General features: G+C 39.5%; 1 protein-coding gene and 1 long non-coding RNA gene across 4 annotated transcripts in view; one reads left to right on the forward strand and one right to left on the reverse strand.

Annotated features, from left to right (window-relative positions):
* Positions 1–18,247, forward strand: part of LOC137997700 (dystrobrevin beta-like) — a 58,738-nt gene extending 40,491 nt beyond the window's left edge. For 2 of the 3 annotated variants that reach the window (XM_068843900.1, XM_068843899.1), the window contains exons 19-20: positions 16,667–16,934; positions 17,224–18,247. In XM_068843900.1, the coding sequence (XP_068700001.1) occupies positions 16,667–16,934; positions 17,224–17,645 (690 nt within the window). In that variant the 3' untranslated portion in view covers positions 17,646–18,247. Of the gene's footprint in view, positions 1–3,317; positions 4,827–16,666; positions 16,935–17,223 lie in introns of those variants that run through there. The other variant, XM_068843901.1, reaches the window with a different exon arrangement.
* LOC137997726 (uncharacterized) lies at positions 3,770–14,044 on the reverse strand. The gene is made up of 2 exons (XR_011122561.1): positions 13,774–14,044; positions 3,770–5,877 (listed from the first exon to the last, which is right to left on the reverse strand). It is a non-coding gene; the product is annotated as an uncharacterized lncRNA (long non-coding RNA).
* Positions 18,248–18,636: the final 389 nt, after the last annotated feature.

Consider the following 18,636-nt stretch of genomic DNA (forward strand, 5'->3'; position numbering starts at 1 on the left):
ATACTGCACAAAAAGATGATTTTAACTCATTTATTCCTGCAAAGATGACAACATTTTTGGACGCAAATTGCTGGAGGTGAATAGCAAAGGATGTCCGGTGTTTGAGTAACCAATCAGCGCGCGCGTTCAACGCTATCCACTGTTTTAGTTTATACTAATGAAGGATGTTTGAGCTTAAGGGCTCATGACATTGCTTTGTGAGGATGACCTCAGTTATGAAAGCTTTCTGGTTAAAGGTATAGGTCATTGTCGTATATTATCTTTCTTAAAGCTCCTCATGCAGCTCATCAGTAGTTTGTAATGCCTTAGGGTTTCTTTATTATCCGGCTTAGCTTAGGATTACAAGTAGTGCGAGTAAGCATATCTGTTCAACTGTTTTAATTTAAATCAACGATGGAATTAAGCGCAAACACACAGGCTTAATTTTGGGGACAGCAAGACGCGTTCCTGATTGATTGGATCTCTCGAACACACTTGCTAGTCAGAGTAAAAGTTAGAATGAATGTACTGGTATAAATCGTAAGTTTGTATGCTATTACCTTTGCCTTTATATGTTACTTATTCTGCGTAGTTCATCTTTAACCACCAACGGCCAAACTGTGTTTTGGCTTCCATCAAGCAAACTTTCGACGCCAACCACGGATGACGAAATCAATTGATGCGTGACATAAACCACCAATCAGTATCTTTGATTCTTACAGTACATAATAGTACATCCACACTAAATGCCGATGGAAGGCGATGAATCTGTACGAATCTCTTTACTGAAGAATTTCCAAAAGCATGTCATAATGCTAGTCGATCTGTGAACTAAACAAAAACTCCAATTCACTTTCCGGAGGCGGAATCGATCTTCCCGGCTATGTTCGGAAACTTGATTGATGGAAGCCGAAACGCAGCTTGGCGCTTGGCGCTTGCAGGTGAGATTCCGCAGAATTATGAAAATCGCAGTACTTAAGCAGAAAATAATAATAATCGTTACGTAGTCTTCCTGGTTGAAATCAGAGAGAAAATGCGCCTTTCATTGTTAAAGACTTTGACTGATTCTCGCTCATTTCCAACAACGCCAGCTTTGCAAAAAGACGCCCTGCAAGCGTTTACTTGAGATGCCTTGTGCCGTAGATGGAAAACTTTATTCATGGAGCTTGCGGGTTTTTTAATAGTGCATTATTCTGTAGATGTCATTCAGAAACTGAAGCTCGGCATCTTTGATGTGAACTTTTGACTCTTTTATCTTTTGAGCGTCGGAAAACAGCGATCTAACGAGTACGACATCCTGTATTCTCAGTTTATAAATTTAAACCAGCTGCATCCATAAACATAAATAGTTCATTATCACACATTCTTAAATTCCGAAAGGAGACACGATGAATCACCGTGACGTGGATTCTGTGGTCCATTTTTCCTTTTACACGGAAATGACAAATCCCAGCCAAACTCATTTTATGACGTGGTGAGGCTGTTCCAAGGAATAGAGTGACTGCCTTTTTCTGGTGAACAATGTGGTGTTACCAGTGTGCGTGACTGTCACGCGTAGCGTTGGGTCACGCATTTTGCCAGTGAACCCCAGTGGCCAAGTCAGAAAGTCTTCATAAGAAATAAAGTAGAACGCAAACAACAAGGCACTTTTCTTTACAGCAGCAAGGAAAATGGCAAGGCAAGGCATGGCTTGACGAGAAGCACAAAAGAAGAGGCAAAAGAATGTTGTTAAGGTTGCTTTGAGAAACACTGACGGCGCGCCCCTTTTGATTTTCATAAACGTGACTGTCACGTAAGCAGGCGAAATGAACATGGTTTATCATGTTAGCTTATGAAAGCTCGATGTCTAAAGTTAAAATAAGTGGCCCGTGCTGTGGGTTGGAGTCAAGGAATGAGGTCTTCTAGCGCTTGAAATGGTTTCTTACTTTCAGTTTACACACAAAATGGTGTACTTTCCCTTAGTGAAGGTACCTTTGCTTATTACCGACAAAAGTAAGAATTGACAAATACATGTATAACATGGCATCTGTTGGGTATTAAGCTGCTTGTATATATCAGTTACTTAAGGCGGAATTTAAAACTCGATAATGTTGAACTTGTTCCATTCAATGTAAACGAATAATTGTTTCTTCTCTAAGATATTCTTCTTTCTGTGAAAAGAGGTCTTCAATCTCGACCATGAACAGAGTTTTTTAAAAATTATTCTTCATTTTGAATGACATAAACCTCCCTCTCGAAACACTTAATAATAAAAAGTTTCACAGTGTTTTCCAATAACATGCGAACTCAAATTTTCTGTTTTGATAGGAGCATACTCGGAAAAATACGAGTGCTCATTTGCCAGAGTCGAAGCTCTGACCTTCCGATTACTAGTTCGGATTTTCTACCAATGAGCTACGGAGCACACTCGGGAGAATCCGAGTCCTCAGTTGTGGGAGTCGAACCTATGATCTTCCGATTGCTAGTTCGGGTGTTCTACCAATGAGTTACAGCGCACACTCGGGAGAATCTGAGTTCTCATTTGCAGGAGTCGAACCTACGATCTTCCGATTCCTAGGCGGCATGTTCTACCGACTGTTGAATTAGGTTCGTGTGACAAACGTCTTGTATACTGCGCTCGACTAAAACTGGCGGATTAACGGTTTCATTTTTTTCTTCCTTCAATCACATTCATGGCGACAGGGAACTTGGGGGGCTAAAACAGAAACCGACAAATTTGGATCAAAACCCGCCAATCAAAAAGTGCCATGGACATGGCCCTTTGTCTCATTCCACAGCAGTGACTGACAGTGACTGCTATTTTTGAAACAGCAATTCGCGGGATGAAATTCATAGGCAGGGTGTTCATCCAACCAAATGGCTATGTTTTGCACAGTGGAATCTCGTGACTTTCATGACATTAGAGTTCGCATGTTGGTGAAATGATAAAGACTACTGCGTAGCAAACCGATTAGCTTCGAACTGAGTTGCCGGTTAAGAACAAAACAAAGTGGATTAATTGAAAAATCTAGGTAGGACGTAAAAAGGTTTTAATTCTTTGGAAGGGTTTTAGCTGGATTAAAAAGGCAGAAGAAATTGATTTCCAAGAAGAAAGCATTTTTATTGTGTTATCCATGCGTTTGTGCGACGCCAAATTCACATTCGCGTCTTTGTGTACTGCAGGTAAATTGAAGCTGCAGATCTGTTTTAAAGCACAACCTATTTATTCGGCTTCCCCAAAACCTCAGTGTTAGCTTAGGATAAACTTCGATTGACGAAATTTCCTGCTAGACGCAATCTTAAAATTCGCCCAAGTCTTGTTTCTGTTTTATTAATCCGCTTTGTTCTGTCTCTTGCAGGCAGAGAACCTCTGAACGAGACTCTCAAGAGGACGAATAAACAGTTTTCAGTTTGGTTTCAATGAATTAAAATTAAAGCTCCACAGTACTGTAGTATACATAGATAGCACAAATACTGAAAGTGACACTAAGTTGTTTAAAAAATTCAAGGCTACAAGAAAACTAGGAACGTCAGTTACGACATTGAAAAAATTAATAAAAATTATAGCGTATTTTACAAGTCGTCGCCATATGGCATGCTTTGACGTCACTCTTGTTTATTACAGAAAAGCGTCATCCCCATGACGTCGTAAAATCTAAAATGGCGGCTGCAGTGAAAGCATGCGATTATGTTTTCTTTTGTTAAATTGATAGTAATCTTTGCTCATTAAGCATCTGACAGGAATTTTGAAAATGGAGCTTATTATCTATGAGATATGAGATTGACATTGACTGGATTAATTTCATATTAAATCCATTTGTAGTGTCAGTCGCACGTTGCCAGGGTATTATTGACATTAAATCGATAAGTTGTGTTTCTTACCTCTAAGAAACTGAAGTTATTTTTAATGCTTCTTAAACAATTATCAAATTTAGTTTTTGTATTTCATTTTTTTTAATTTTAAAAACGAATTCTATTTAACAAATAGATTCCATGTTGCCGAGCGTCTGTTCAGTAAGAGATCACAGATAACGTCAAAATGTGGTAAGAACGCTGATGTTCTTACGTCTTCTATGATATATTAGGGAGCTTTAGCAATGACGACGGCAACGGCAACGAGAACGTCATGTAAAAACATAAATTCCCGTTATTGTGATCACTTCGCGACTATTCCGAACTTTTTAATATGACAAAGGTGAGGCAGTCCTTCAGAAATGAAACCGTTACGAGGGGCGGTTAATTTAAGGGAGAAAAATGAAAATTTATGTCCCAAGTGCTGACGCTCTCCATAACACCTCAAACTTGGTTATTTCACGTTGTAGTTTTGCTGACGACGGCAAAGAAATTGACAAAAAGGAAAAACGCACGTGCAGGGCGTGCAAAGCTACTGCTTTTGCCTACTGAATATGCAAATTTGTAACGTTCTCGTTGCCGTCGCCGTTGTCGTTGCTAAAGCTCCCTATTATTTAACACACGCAAGGCAACATCGAATCTAATTGTTTTGTATAATAAAGAATAAAAGTTTTTGATGATGACGTTATCTTTGCGTCTGTCCTCTAATAGATCATAGGTGAGAACCAATCAAAATGCGTGCATTATTGAGATTATTATTTAAATACTGATAGAGAGGATTGTGGCAGGTGCAAGTCACTTTTCCTGCAATTGCAGGCAATGTAGTTATGACTGACTTTGAACTGAAAGGTTGAGTTGTTTTGGTTTATGCCAAGAACGGGGACGTTCCTGTTTTGTTTACCTTTGTCAAAGTTTTTTTCATAATCGAATGGTGTTAAGATTATATTCGAAAGATATTGTTATCAAATTGTTTGCTTTAGAAACCCAATAAAGTCATTATAATTAACCTGAGATAATGAGTTTTAGACAAAAAGGTCTTTAAAAGTCTTATGTTAACGGCTTTATTAAAGATCGGAGATAATCGTTTTAGCGTCCTGGTCACGTGTAACATATTTACGTCTGTTAATAAATACATTAAAAGTAATAGCGCCAAGCATATCTGTGAGTCCAATACGTTTTCGTCTGCGTCGGAAGGACGTGGAATCCGTCTTTTTTGTGGTTGGTTTCTTTTGATATCAAAGGCAGACTTTCACAGAACTTTGGACTCTCGTTTGGATTATTTTGTATCCACTTCTTTTGCATTCTACTTCGCTGTGTGTTGGCTTAGCGAAGCTCGTGTATTTCAACCAGTCAGACGCAAAGGTAGATCTTATATGAATGCTGATTGGTTTTATCATCCATTTCTTGTCTTGTGATTGGTTAGTGTTACTTCTTTTGGTTCAGTTAGGAAGACAGGTCGAGAATTGTTTCCTTTGATTTTGTGAACACCCACCCTAATTACTACCATTCCTTGAGAAGTTTACCAAGGCATACACTTTTCTTGTCATATATTCATTATCAGCTCTTTTTTCGTGTCATTTTATTCCACAACTCGAGACACTGTATACGATGAAATCAAGGCGTTTGCGCTGAGAAGTGTCTTTAAATCAGTGCCCAAAAATCTCAGTTTTTGATATTTGAGCGATTTGGGAAGAAAGTAAATTTATAATAACTGTCCTCTTGATTGCTTCAACTTGCCGTGGTAAGCTGTCTTTTATTCTCTCGATGGGATAACGATAATGAAATTTGCGTTAGCAACGATCTTGCTTTAGGTGGAGACGACGTAGACCATTCAAGTCAATGAAAAGAAGGTAAAACTGGAGAGTCTGCTGAAAACATCTCTCGAAGCAGAGCACTGAGAGCACTACCAGACTCGCTACAGCTATGAAACCGAGGTCGCGAGAATCGAACCCGAGACCCAAAGTAGAAGGCGAGTGCTTTTATCGGCAGCTTCGCCGGCTTGATTGGGTTAATTTAGACATCGTGACGGTGGCGGTCGATCTCCTGTACTGGTCAAAAGACGTTGCGCTGCAAAGAAATGATGAGAAGGAAAAAATTTCAATTTCCAAGTTACAGGTCGTTGTAAAATAGACCTTCATATATTAAAATTCAGCTTGATAGTGAGGCAGTGAGGACAAAGACAATGGAAAGTTGATGATATGTGAATATTTTTCGCATTCATTCCAACGTGTTTCTATTGTTTTTGTCCTCACTGCCTCGCTATTAAGCAGAATAGTTGATATTTCGAAAATGGCCTATTGTACCAACACAGTCACTGAGGTCGGAGTGTCAAGTTCTGCCTTTTTCCTTTTGGTTTAGTTAGGCTAAAATAATGAAATAATAAATACGTTAACAGATAGAGCGGTTTTTAATTGAGTGTCGAAAGTAATTAGCGAATTGCTTTGGTTTTGTATCACTTCACTCAGTGATTGGTTCAAAGTTCTCGCGCCACTTTTTCAACCAATCAGAAGTGAAACCAATCGTGGCTCGCGAGCGCACATTTTCCCGCGCTTTGTGTCGGCTACGAGTAATTACTTCGAGTTTTGATTGGTTTACTGGATTTTCTCCGTCCTTTTTGATTGGCCAAAGAAATTACTTTGATTTTGCTTTTACGACACTCGATTGAAACTCGCTCAACGTCCAGAAATGCACGGAGTTAGATGTACAAAGTAATCGTCTCCCCCTTTGGTCTCCTCCTTATTTTCAACATCGCTCGTGTCTACGAATACAAACAATTGTCCACTAGTCATCGGTCCTCAAGTAAAGATAAACAGCTGCATTTATACCCTCACCAAAAGATGACTCTAACCCTTACACTAACCTTGTAGCTAGAAATAGTTAACACTGAAATTTTAAGACTTAAAAGGATACTTCATGCTTTATATTAAAGGGCCTATGTCACGCAAAAGGACATACAATACAATACAATACATACTGAATTGACCGCTCCCCATAGGGGCTTTTCAGGGCCAATGAAATACAATCAACGAAACAACAGAACACAACAACTACAACTGTTAAGAATCCCAACTGGTCGGAGGCAAACCAGTTGGCTATTTACAAGTGCAACTGGCAAGTTGAACCAGGGACTACCAGGATCAAATTCAACGAGTGGCCAGAGCGGGTCTTGAACCCGGGTTCTCCGGATCTCAAAGCAAGCTCCCTAACCACTGGGCCACACTGCCTCATGACACTCAAAATGCCAAACTTTGTTGTCATAACCACTAAAACTGTTGAACAGCACAAAAGATGCAGCAAAAGGAAAGAGAAGCATGGATGGACACAAATGGGCAAGATTGAAAGTGGTTGCATTTGGCCGGGTAATCTTGAAAAACGTCGGACGTCGGTGCGACGTTTTTCAAGTTTACAGTAAATCGCCTGGTCAAAGGTCGTTTTTTGCTCAGAATCATCTTGTTTGTGATGTGACGATAATTTTATCAGTAAAGGAATTCCACATTACCATTTTCGAGTTTTAAACTCGTGATTAACTAAAGATTTCCCCTAAAGACCCTAAAATATATAACATGACATAGCCCCTTTAATCAAGGTGAAATTGTTTGGAAAAACATGAAACGCTTTTTCCAATTACGTGCATTTCTGGGGATAAGTGTTTTAAAGCGAGTTACAATCGAGTGTCGTAAAACCAAAACTAAAGTAATTACCTTGGCCAATCAAAAAGGAGGGAGACGATCCAGTAAACGAATCAAAACTCGAAGTAACTTCAGGTAGCCGACACAAAGCGCGGGAAAATGTGGACGCGCGAGCCACGATTGGTTTTGGTTTCACTTCTGATTGATTGAAAAAGTGGCGCGACATTTTTGAGCCAATCACTGATTGAAGTAATACAAAACCAAAGTAATTCGCGTTTTTGTAGGAATTCAATTTCATTCAGAGTATTGAAAATACTTCAGTGGAAGTCCTCACCACCCGCAATGCGTGCCGGGCTTTTACCTTGGTTTGTAGTTTTCACCGGTTCACATCAACTGGATTTAACTCATCTTAAATCAAGTCCACAAGAACATAACTCAACGAAACAGGAAGAAAAACAAAAAAAATCTACAAACTGAAAATTCATAACCTTAAAACATTGTCGCGATGCAACAGCTGTATTTGGTTTCTTCAATTCAATTCTTCAATTCCCACTTTCTTTCGAAGTGGGAATTGCCACTCGGAATTTGCTCTGCGACTGTGCTCGCGAGGGAACAAAGGGCCCCATACCGAATTGACGTTACTGATTTGTATGAGAGTTGCTCTGTGAAGCAACAATGGAAAGTAGTTTGTGGTGTTCACCTGAAATTCAAACCGTTCGACTTCCTCGCTCGGTCGTGAGCCGTACTATGACCAGTTTCCCCATCTTGAAAACCAAGGAAACAACGATTTTTTTTTTCAGAAAAAAAGGTAATAAAACAATAAAATACGGCACAAGTTTAGAGAATTATATTGTAGCAGCAGAGTTCGCCGGTTTACTGTGTTAAAGCAATTACAACGAAACCAAGCTTAAACTCTGCCTAACTGAAGAAAAACAAAACGTGGTTTATCTAAACCGAGTTTTTTTTAGCTTGTTTATGTTCATGCGACGTTCACACCGAGCAAAAGTTGTTAAAATAAGTGCCATTTTCTTGCAAAAGCTGTCACAACCTTGCAGCTTTGTTTTCTCACGCCGTTTTCTGGTTTCGCGCGCCGTCAGTCTCCTGTTTCGTGCACAGCTCTCTCGATTTCCCTGCGTCCACTTTCCTCTCTTCTCTTTTCTTACACTTGGCACAAACGCCTGTTTAAATGCTTCCTAGCATAACCGTTAAAAAGTACTTTCTTCTCATGTTATTTCTTCTGATGTAAGGCTTGAAATAAACGTTTGACTTTTCTGACGAAATTGTGAAAGATTCATATCACTTTTAGCATTGCACTTATTCAAGGTATTTCCTGTCAATATTGAGCGTCGTTCTCGCTATCGTTAAGTGGATAATGGATATATTATCTCTGTGAACTTTGTTATGAAACAAGTCCAAACAACCGCTTTGTGGTCGCTGTTTAAGACTTGAGACAAACGTATTTCCTCTGTTAATGGTGTCGGCAAAGCTTTCAAGTCTACAGTAGAAGTTTCTTTCGCCGCCGTTAAACCGGAGCTCTTCACGGCTATTTTCATGCGAACGTTACGTAACCTGCTTTAGATTCTGAAGATTGAGGAAGCGGAGGAGATAAACTTAGTTACTCGTCTCATCCTCATCTTTGTTACTTGATGCAGATTAAACTCTAATTTACCTTTAAATTTAAAATTACTTTTCTTTTATACTCAAGTATTCCAGCTTACTGTGTAATAATTTTCTAGAGCTGTAACTGGATTTCTCTTGTTTCTTAGTTTCGTTGTCAATCAGTGTAAAGTAGGATAGATGTACCATCGTTTTAACGACAAACCGTATACGCCGGGATAAAATTTGCATTGCGCCAAATTAAAAGCGAAGAAATTTGTTTGTTTTTGGCTGGTGTCTCTTAGGTACAAATATCTCGCACTTTCCCAAAGGATTGAGACCGGCTGGAATATTAAAGGCCACCGACAACCAGTGTCCTTTGCGCGCCTTTGTTGTTGTTATTATCCGGGCAATCGAATCGGCTGGTTCGCTTCAGAAACATCCCGTAAAGAAGAACTTCTGCGAATTCGCTGTTCGATTTGTTTTTTAATCCAAACGCCTTCCTCCTTTCGTTCCATAATCTTAATCTTGAGCCAAATAACATGGCGCTTTTCCTTCCTCGGCGGACGACCTTTCTTCACAGTTTTCATTCGCTTTTAACACGAACACAACACCCAAATAACGACAAAAATACAATATTTAAACATTAAGGAAAATATTAACAAAGTTTGAAGCTACTGGGCATCCAAAACACGACGATGTGAGGCGATGGAATTTGACTTTTTAAGAAATACTAGTTTCCTTATTACAGAAAATGGCGCCGATAGCTTGCACGCCCGCAAAGACTTGTGGTTGTCGGTGCCCCTTTAATATAAGAGAATGATCATGCTTCTATGAGAAGCAGAATTCTGCCGTTTGCTGTTTGCCGGAATGTGCGGGTAACAAATATTGTAAAACTCGTTCGACTATCTTACTGTTTTCATTATTTCACCAGGGAGAATTTTTTTCAGGGCGGGAAAATTTTGATTTAAGTCGTTCCCTGCTCGCTTTTTATGGAATTGTACTTAACTAATTAGTTCATTTTAACAAATCAAGAGATTTCTTTCATTCCTTCCGGCCTAGTAAGTAGCACCCTCAATGTAAACTCTACTGTTTCTCTTTTTATCATAAATTATATTCTTGAGTTTCAATATTTGTAAGTTTGAATTTATAAATACCACTTTCAAATGTAGTTGCCGTTTACAAGACTTTCAGCAAACTGAGTTCTTAGTTTTAATTCAAGCATGTTGGCCAATACTTTGTTGTGGTATTGGTTGTTTTGAACAATGAGAAACAAGTTTAACTCTGTAAGGTTGAAGTTAAACTGCGGTTTAAGCATTTATATAGCTAACTTTCGGTATTGGATATCATTTTACGCGTGTTTAGAAAGCCTTTTTGCTTTCATTTCAGTTGAAAGTTTGAGGGAACATAAGTTTCCAACGTGACCTTACAATCGAGTCAATCGTACCCATGGCTTCAAGCATGTTTCGGAAAATGTCCCTAAAAAGATTCTTAAGTAACTTTTATGGGTTCAGAATAGCAAAAACTATGAGTGCTTTGCTAATTTATTGGAAGAATGATAAGAATTTCTGGCCCTGCAAGAGGACGAATACAGGCTTTCATACAAAGTCCATTAGAAGGTAGCGTTAAATTTGCATAGGCGCCGTCTTAGCGGAAAGAAGAACAATGGTATTGCATCAATATCTGTCTTTTTTTTTTAAATGCCTTTTTGACTACTATGGATAAAAACTGGGAAAGATTCTAAGAACTTTAGAAATAACAGCAGCTTGGAAAGGTGTGCATAAAGGCATTACATTGCGTCAAACACTGGCAGCTGTTTTGGCATCTATTACGCTTCTCTTCGTCATTCAAGTGCTTTTCTGAAACTGCTTACTCTGCCAGACTGTTAAGCCGGTATCTGATGGCTTTTGCTAGGGATCTTATCTAATTTATACTAAAAAGGACTCGTTTTTGAGACAAGTCTGCGTCTACATTCGGATCTTTGTCGGCGATTTTACTCCGCCTTGTGTCGTCGCTAGTTCCGAGACAAAGTCATGTGACGTAATATCGAAGAAGAAATTTCAGTGCTTTTATTTTCTTATTAATATTAGGACTAGACAGTCCACAAAAACAAATGCATACTTTTGTCCAACGAGGAATAAGTTGGATGGCTGTTCAGTGTTAGCAAGAGCCGCTCATTTCTTCTAGCGATGCGTTTCTTTGACCTGTGGTCATTATTTGTCTTTTCATCGCCATTCTAAGAGCTTGCTGTGAATTTTGAGAGTCAGCACAAAAATTCTTTGTCAATGTGCGCTGTCAAGGGGTTGTAAGAGCTTGTGTAACTTTGTCGGTCTAGAGATTCAAAGGCATTTAAGGTGCCGTTTCAAAAATTGTTTACAGTCTCCATATTATAATGCCGTCAACTTTAATTTCTTACTAATTCGGAGGGACCATATTAGCCAATTTAGGTTAGCGCGTCAATACCGTTTTTCCTTTTTGAAAGTTACACTTAAAGATATGCAAAAAGAGAAGTCGCCGTTGGATTGATCGTGTTTTCGTCAAACCTTAACCGTGACCTTGAGGAAGTCATCGTGTCGTGTTTAAAGATGACCGCTTTGTTTTGATTGTCCTAATGAAATAGTGTGGTGCAATTCCAATCCTCGCACATGCGCAGTTGATTCTTTTACATGTTTCATTTATCAGTTACGTCACAAGGCTCAGCTGGTTTGAAGTGTATTTCATACTACTGTAGTTACGCAGTTTGAATAGTGGCATAAAAAAACATGGAATGTTTTACTGATGGTTGGGATGTATTGTGAACTATTGTGGCTAGCGAACCTGCAGACCGTGTCAAAATTCAATTATATTAAAGGCTTTTTAGTTAAGAAAGAGTTCACTTTTAACAGTGTACTTTCTTGAGTATTCTTCAGAACGTACTTGTTAACGAAAATTCAAATGGTTATCAACGTTTTGGCCACGTAAGGTCTGTAAACTATGTTTGGTACAGAATATCCTTGGTATTTGATCTAGTTTAGTGGGTTGTTTGTTTGCGGGAATGAATTATGTAATTCGCTTAAGAATTTAATTTGCACGGTGAAAGTTTTCGCAGAACTTGACGTTCACTCTGTGATCGTCTGGTCGAACGAGTTTCAAAAGCTACTCCGTTGTTGCCACATTTTGCTAAACGCCTAAAGCAGCAGTAATAGTCTTAATCGACTGACGACGACACAGCGACTGGTAATCAAGCCCAAAATCTTTCCATATGTAGGCAGCGTTTACACGAACCCCGTTTCATTTGTAACTGCATCGTTTTTGATGCGGTTGAGCCTACTGTTTACACGACACCGATCTAGACCGTTGGCGAAACCGGGTCGATTTGAATACGGTTACTATTTTGACGCGAAATTTGCATTGTTCGAGTCAAAATGGTGAATTTAGCACGTAGTGCAACGCTCGCTTATACCATCACGACTTTGATTTTCTGGCGAAAACGGTTCCGTTTAAACACTTCCAAACCGCGTCGATTTTGAAGCCGACGTGTCATAAATGAGGGTGTGTTCTTTTAGAGTGATTAGCTCTATAAAGTACGGTCATTGGAAGATGGCTTTGAAGTTTTAGTGATATTGTACTTTCTAGAAAAGTAACATTTTAAGCGATTATTTGGTTGGAGTCGTTTCAGCGATTGTTCACTCCCTGGTGATATTGAGCTGCGAATGTACATAATCTCGATTTTGATCTACGGGCCATTCTCGAGGATTCCTTTTTGCGGTAATAAACATCCCAAAGGACGTGTGCGTGCATAAGTTTTCCTAAGATTTGCCTCGATTGGTCTTCACTGAAAATTTTGATCTATGAACAGTTCTAGGGGCTTCTTAGGGCCGATTTACACGGTACAATTTTTGTCGCATGCGACAACGGCTTACGACAGGCCCACGGCATGATTTACGATTGTTGTGTACGTCAGAAAAAATGTCGTAGCATTTTAAAACATGTTTTAAAACGTTGCGACAATCGTAAGTCATGTCGTAGGGCTGTTCTGAGCTTGTCGCATGCGACAAAAATCGTACCGTGTAGATCGGCCCTTAGTGAGATCTTTTTATTGCTCCAAACGAAGTTAGCAGAAGTTTCTTTTTTTTAACGCTCCCGTACAACGATTTTCCCACGGACACAAAATTAAAAGTCTTCAAACGTTCAAACTTGCTTATAACTGACCGAACGTTTTGCGTCTTAGCAAAATTCAAGTTATTGTGTGTGTTAAGATTCTAATTAACCGTTTCCTAAGATGCATTTGGCAAGGTTGTGGTTTTTGGATAGCTAACATTTTCGCGCTGCTAGATTCGCATTTTTGTTTGACTATTCAGCTCTAAGCCAGAAGAGGAGGAAAAAATCCCTAAAATTTGGCGAACCAAGTTTATTTCAACATTGGATTCGCCATTTTGAATTTCTTTTTCATGACGTTCTGAAAACAAAATTTCAAATTAGATTTAGGGAAGCTGTATTAAGTATGACAGAGCAACATTCAATATAGCAAGCTCTTAGACAGGAAAATCTTGAACGATTTCCGATTTGCTAGCACTCAAATCGCACTCTTCCAAGGGGTCCCAGGGCATTCTTTCAGAAATCATTCCATTGTGCTAACCATGGCTATTTCGGTCAATTAGCATTCAATCCGACCGGATGTGATTAATTTCCGTTAATCGGTAGAACTAGCAATTTTCCTCCAATAGTTGATTTCAATTAACTTGTTTGTCGGACGTACCTTTCTTTGAAATACGCTGATTTAAAGGTAGATTGGTGTTCCGTCTCTGCAGAAACCTTTTCACGTAGGTCTTCCGTCGTGTTGCTTTCACAGTGAACAAAACATCGTTTCTCCGTTTAGAACTTTTGAGTTTCACTGGGTCCAAAATAATTAAGCTTTTAAAACCCACAGGTGAGCAGTTCTAAATTTATCCCGCCCTTAACCGGGTGTTAATTTAAAATATTGGCTTTGAAGGTTGCAATCATTCCAAGAGTTACAAATTGACCCTTTATCTTAGATCGGCATCGCATTAACGTGCTTAACTCGATTCAATACTTGCCTTCGCACCCTCAAATAGAACCGCTATATTGCACCAATACGTGGCTCTCTTAACAAGGAGAGACCTTAAATATCTTGAGTTTGTAATTTTTATTTGCTTTACAAATTCCATAGCGTGGGCTGAAGAGTTAGCTGCGATCAAAGCAACATGTTTGCCAAGTTTGTTCCTTTCGACAAAGTCCTCACTTTTTGCAACGGAAATAAGGGATTGTCCTCTGTAGTCGTATTCTTTATCGTTACAAACGTTCTTGCCTTGTTTTCACCGATTTTCGAGCCCCCTTGCGTTTCGTGTTCGCTTACAAAGACTGTGGCGGAGTATGGCGGATGTTCTTACAACGCTGTCCCGTTTACTTCGCTTAAGGTAGGGGTTTGTTAATATTTTGAAGTGGCTGTCTTCGTTTTCGCGTAACATCTCCCAATTCCTTCGCCCGTGGAACTTACAACGGATGTCGAAAGCTCATCTATTTTGGCGCAAAAATATTGCTGGAAATTCTTTCCCTTTTTTGGCGTTAAAGATTGCACACTTGAGCTCTTAATTTATTAGGAAAGAAGTAGTTTTAGACTTAACGACAAGTGACATGTTTGGTCATTTGTTACTAAGTTCTTGAAATGAAAATGTCTGCGCGTTTGTTGCAACGCGATCGGTAGCATTTACATTCTTGGTATTTCAGTACATTTTATCTTCTGTTAAAGTATTACTGCGCTGATATTTCCAGTTTCACAGCCTTACATTTCATTCATTTGCAGACATATAGTTGATTCGGCAGTTCCGGCCATTACTTATATTCCCCTTGTTTTAAACATTTTTCTCATGATATTCTCTTCTTATTTCTTACCTTTAAGCCAACCCCTGATTTTCCGTATCTCTCAATCGCAGTATCGCTAAGAAACATCAGAAGCAAGATCGGCGCCAAACGTACTAAACCTCCTTGTTCAACATTTTTTTCCCGTATTCGAACTTTCTTCGCATTTGTAACGGACGATTTCTTCTTGGGTAATGAGGGCTTTGAATTCATGTGTTTTCGGGTTTTCCGACAGGGGATGTATTTCCTTTACCTTTTAAAACTTCCACATCAATGCTAAAACTGCGTGAGTTCCAATAATTAGCCAACAGGCATAGCAAGGCGGACGAATAGAGTGATCCAGTGAATTAATTTGAAATTAATTAAAACATTCAAAGGAATAAAATCGCTGTCTTAACTATCTTTCAATTCATATCTTAAGGCCTTAATTAGTAAAAAATATTAAAATTTTCGGCACGGTAGCTTTTCTTTTATTTGAATTTAGTTGAGGGAAAAACATTTTGAGACAACCTATCCAAAAGACGGTATCACTTGAGCCAATGTTTAAGCATTTCCGTTAACAAAATGAGTCTTTTTATGGTCAATCATAAAGCGAAATAAAGCAATATATGTGTATTACGTAAAAATATTTTGTGGTCGCCACACGTGCATTTTTCTCTCTTCTAGAGGCCGCACGTTAAGTCAGGAGAAACTGAAGTGTCTTTTGATATTGCTCCAGTGATTATGGTTAGAGCAATTTTCAATTGAGTGTTGAAAGTAATTAGCGAATTGCTTTGGTTTTGCACTTCACTCAGTGATTGGTTCAAAGTTCTCGCGCCATTTTTTCAACCAATGAGAAGTAAAACCAAAACCAATCCTGGCTCGCGCGTGCACATTTTCCCACGCTTTGCGTCGGTTACGTGTAATTACTTCGATCTTTGATTGGTTTTTACTGGATTGTCTCCATCCTTTGTGATTGGCCAAAGTAATTACTTTGGTTTTGGCTTTACGACACTCGATTGAAACTCGCTCTAACGATATAAGTTTATAATTATTTGAAGAAATTAGGTGTTGCCCACCAATGTGCAATAATTAACTCTTTCGTTCATTTTTTTTTTTTTTTTTTGGGGGGGGGGGGATGGGGGGTGGGGATGTTTTTTTTTGGGGGGGGGATATTAACGAGGTGTTCGTCAATGTATTCAAAGCTGGTCTTTTATCTGATGTGATGAATATTACATTAGTTTACTCAATTTTTCCGCGTACAAGGGAATCATCAGCATTATTCGTAATCTGTGGAATTTGTTATCGCACTTACAGTTCTATCAACCGACTTTGTCTGGGTTGACTAGTATTTTTTGCGAATTTAACTGTGGAAATTTTTAAATCTAACCAAAAATGCGATCTGGAATAACCTAGAAGGCGTCGAAATGGTTTGAAATTTCTTTGAAGCAATCATTTCACCGTCCTTGAAGTTTTGCACAGGCAATCTCTGGGGACACTGACACAATGGGACAGTGCACTGGTGGACAATGACCACCAATCACTAGCCCGTCAGCAGGCTCTTTCGTTGAAAATGGCGAGCGGTCGAAATATAGGGGCTTGGTTACTAGTTTCTGAACTAGTAACGAAGCCCCTATATTTCGACCTTGTGCCATTTCAACGGTAAGAGTCTGCTTGCAGGCCAACCAATCACCAGCATAGTGGCACAATGTCATCACATGACAGGAAGAATCTTTCCTTGTTTTTGCTAACTTTCCCAGTATCCTTATACTTCTTTGCTTTTTGTTTCACAGGCAGGGTCACCACGGACGCAGCGAAGTCCCAAGGCCCAGAGAATGGCCGAGTCTCCAACAGGTGACATATTTGGCAAGTCGCCCGTGGCCCCTTTGATTGTTGAACCCACACTAAGTTCCAATCCTCCACCGCTGAGTGGAGTTGATGGCGACATCAAGGAGGCTTTTGGCGATCGCGCGGTTGGTAGAAACTTGAGAGATGATTTACTATTGGCTGCTGACAACGTCACTAGTGCCATGTCCTCGCTTGTCAAGGAGCTTAACTCGGGTAAGACTGGTCGTGAGATTTTTTCCTGTTGCAGAAGCGAAAAGCTGCCTGGGTTGTTCAAAAAGTGAATCGCATTGTCCATCAAGCGGTAGAGCGCTAGTTAGTGATCTAATTGAATTATCCACTTCAGACTTGTCTACCACTGCTTTAGTTGCGATGATCTTACACTGAGATTCCCACTGACATATGCCGCGTTGATAACCTGAGCGGAAATCAGTGGAATCAACATGAAGTACTTTCATTTGGTTACTGTCTAAACTCTAAACCTGCTGTTTCTTCGTTTTTTCAGAAGATGAAGATGATTTGGAAGTTAATTCTCCGTTTTCAAACGGCAAGACGAATGATACTGACTTAGATGTACTAGAGCAACAAGTCAATCAGATTCGACAGTCGCTAGAATCCCATGATGAAGAAGCCAGTGCCAATTTTTCCAACGGTGACGTTGTAATGGCCGAACCGTCTCAAAAGGTCATTACCCATGGCCCGAGCAGGAACGGAAAGAACACGAAGAATCGACGGGTGGGATCCGAAGGCGACACTGACACGGACGACGATGACAGCCACCGCGACGTCCGCCGAGATTACAAAAGTTCGTCCCGAACTCAGATGACGGACGACGAGAGTTATATTCAGACCGACGACGACACTCTCCGAACAGACGATGAAGACATGGAATGGCAAGAGGCGATCAAACGATGGGTCAATCGTTAGAGGGTCGCGTTCAATTAATAGATTTTCTTAACTCTTATTATAGTGAAGTTATATTTTTGTATTTCTCGTTCGTACGGATTGACAAGGCAAACGTTTTAAAGACATTGGTTTCCTCTTCTACCGTTTTGTCAAAATGATGGTGAAATAAGAACAGTACGTAGCTCGCACATGACGTCATCGGCGCCCTATTGGATGATCTGAACAATCGATCTCTCATACACCAAATGTACCAACCCAATGTTGTTCCCAAGTCAAGTCTCGCGGGGTCAAGATTCTTTGCGTATTGTATTTGCATTACAATGTGGCATTCACATTTAAATGATACGGACATACCTTGTACATCATTGAGTTAGTCGATTTGGTCTATTCGTCATCCAGCATTTGAACATTTCATCATTCTTATCTGCGTCTCAACCGATCGGTTTGCCTTGTTTTTTTTTTATCAACTAGGTTTGTTTTTAAAATTTAAGTCCACAAAGATCCCTTGTCACTTTCAACGCGCATAAAGTTGCTATAAGGGTCGCTCGCATAGTTTTACTACGACAACAATAGTGAAATTAATAAAACCGTGTTTCAATAAACCCAAAACCTATTTTACTGAGGTTCGCTTACCGCACGTTTGTTCGTGTGCCGCACCAGTGGTAGCGAAAGAGTCTTAACGTACTATAATAATGGAGAGGTCAAGGTCGGTGCCTGCTAATTCAAAGGTATTTTTACGGGTTTACGAATATGTGGGAAAAGCAGATATAGGAACGAGATATAGGAACGAGACTGAATAATCGCGAAAGACTTATAGACCTTAATCATAAATGGAGCTCAATTTATAATTCTTTTGTCGAAGTGCAAATTAGCCTACCAAGCCTCGATACCATACAGTGAATTGAAAAGAATTCTTGCTCTAAAATTAGGCTTGGTATGCTAATTTGCACGTGGACAAAAGAATTATAAATGTGACCGCCATTTATGAATAAGGTCTATGATAGAGCCAAGT

The sequence above is a fragment of the Montipora foliosa genome, chromosome 3, assembly GCF_036669935.1.
Source record: "Montipora foliosa isolate CH-2021 chromosome 3, ASM3666993v2, whole genome shotgun sequence".
NCBI lineage: Eukaryota > Metazoa > Cnidaria > Anthozoa > Scleractinia > Acroporidae > Montipora > Montipora foliosa.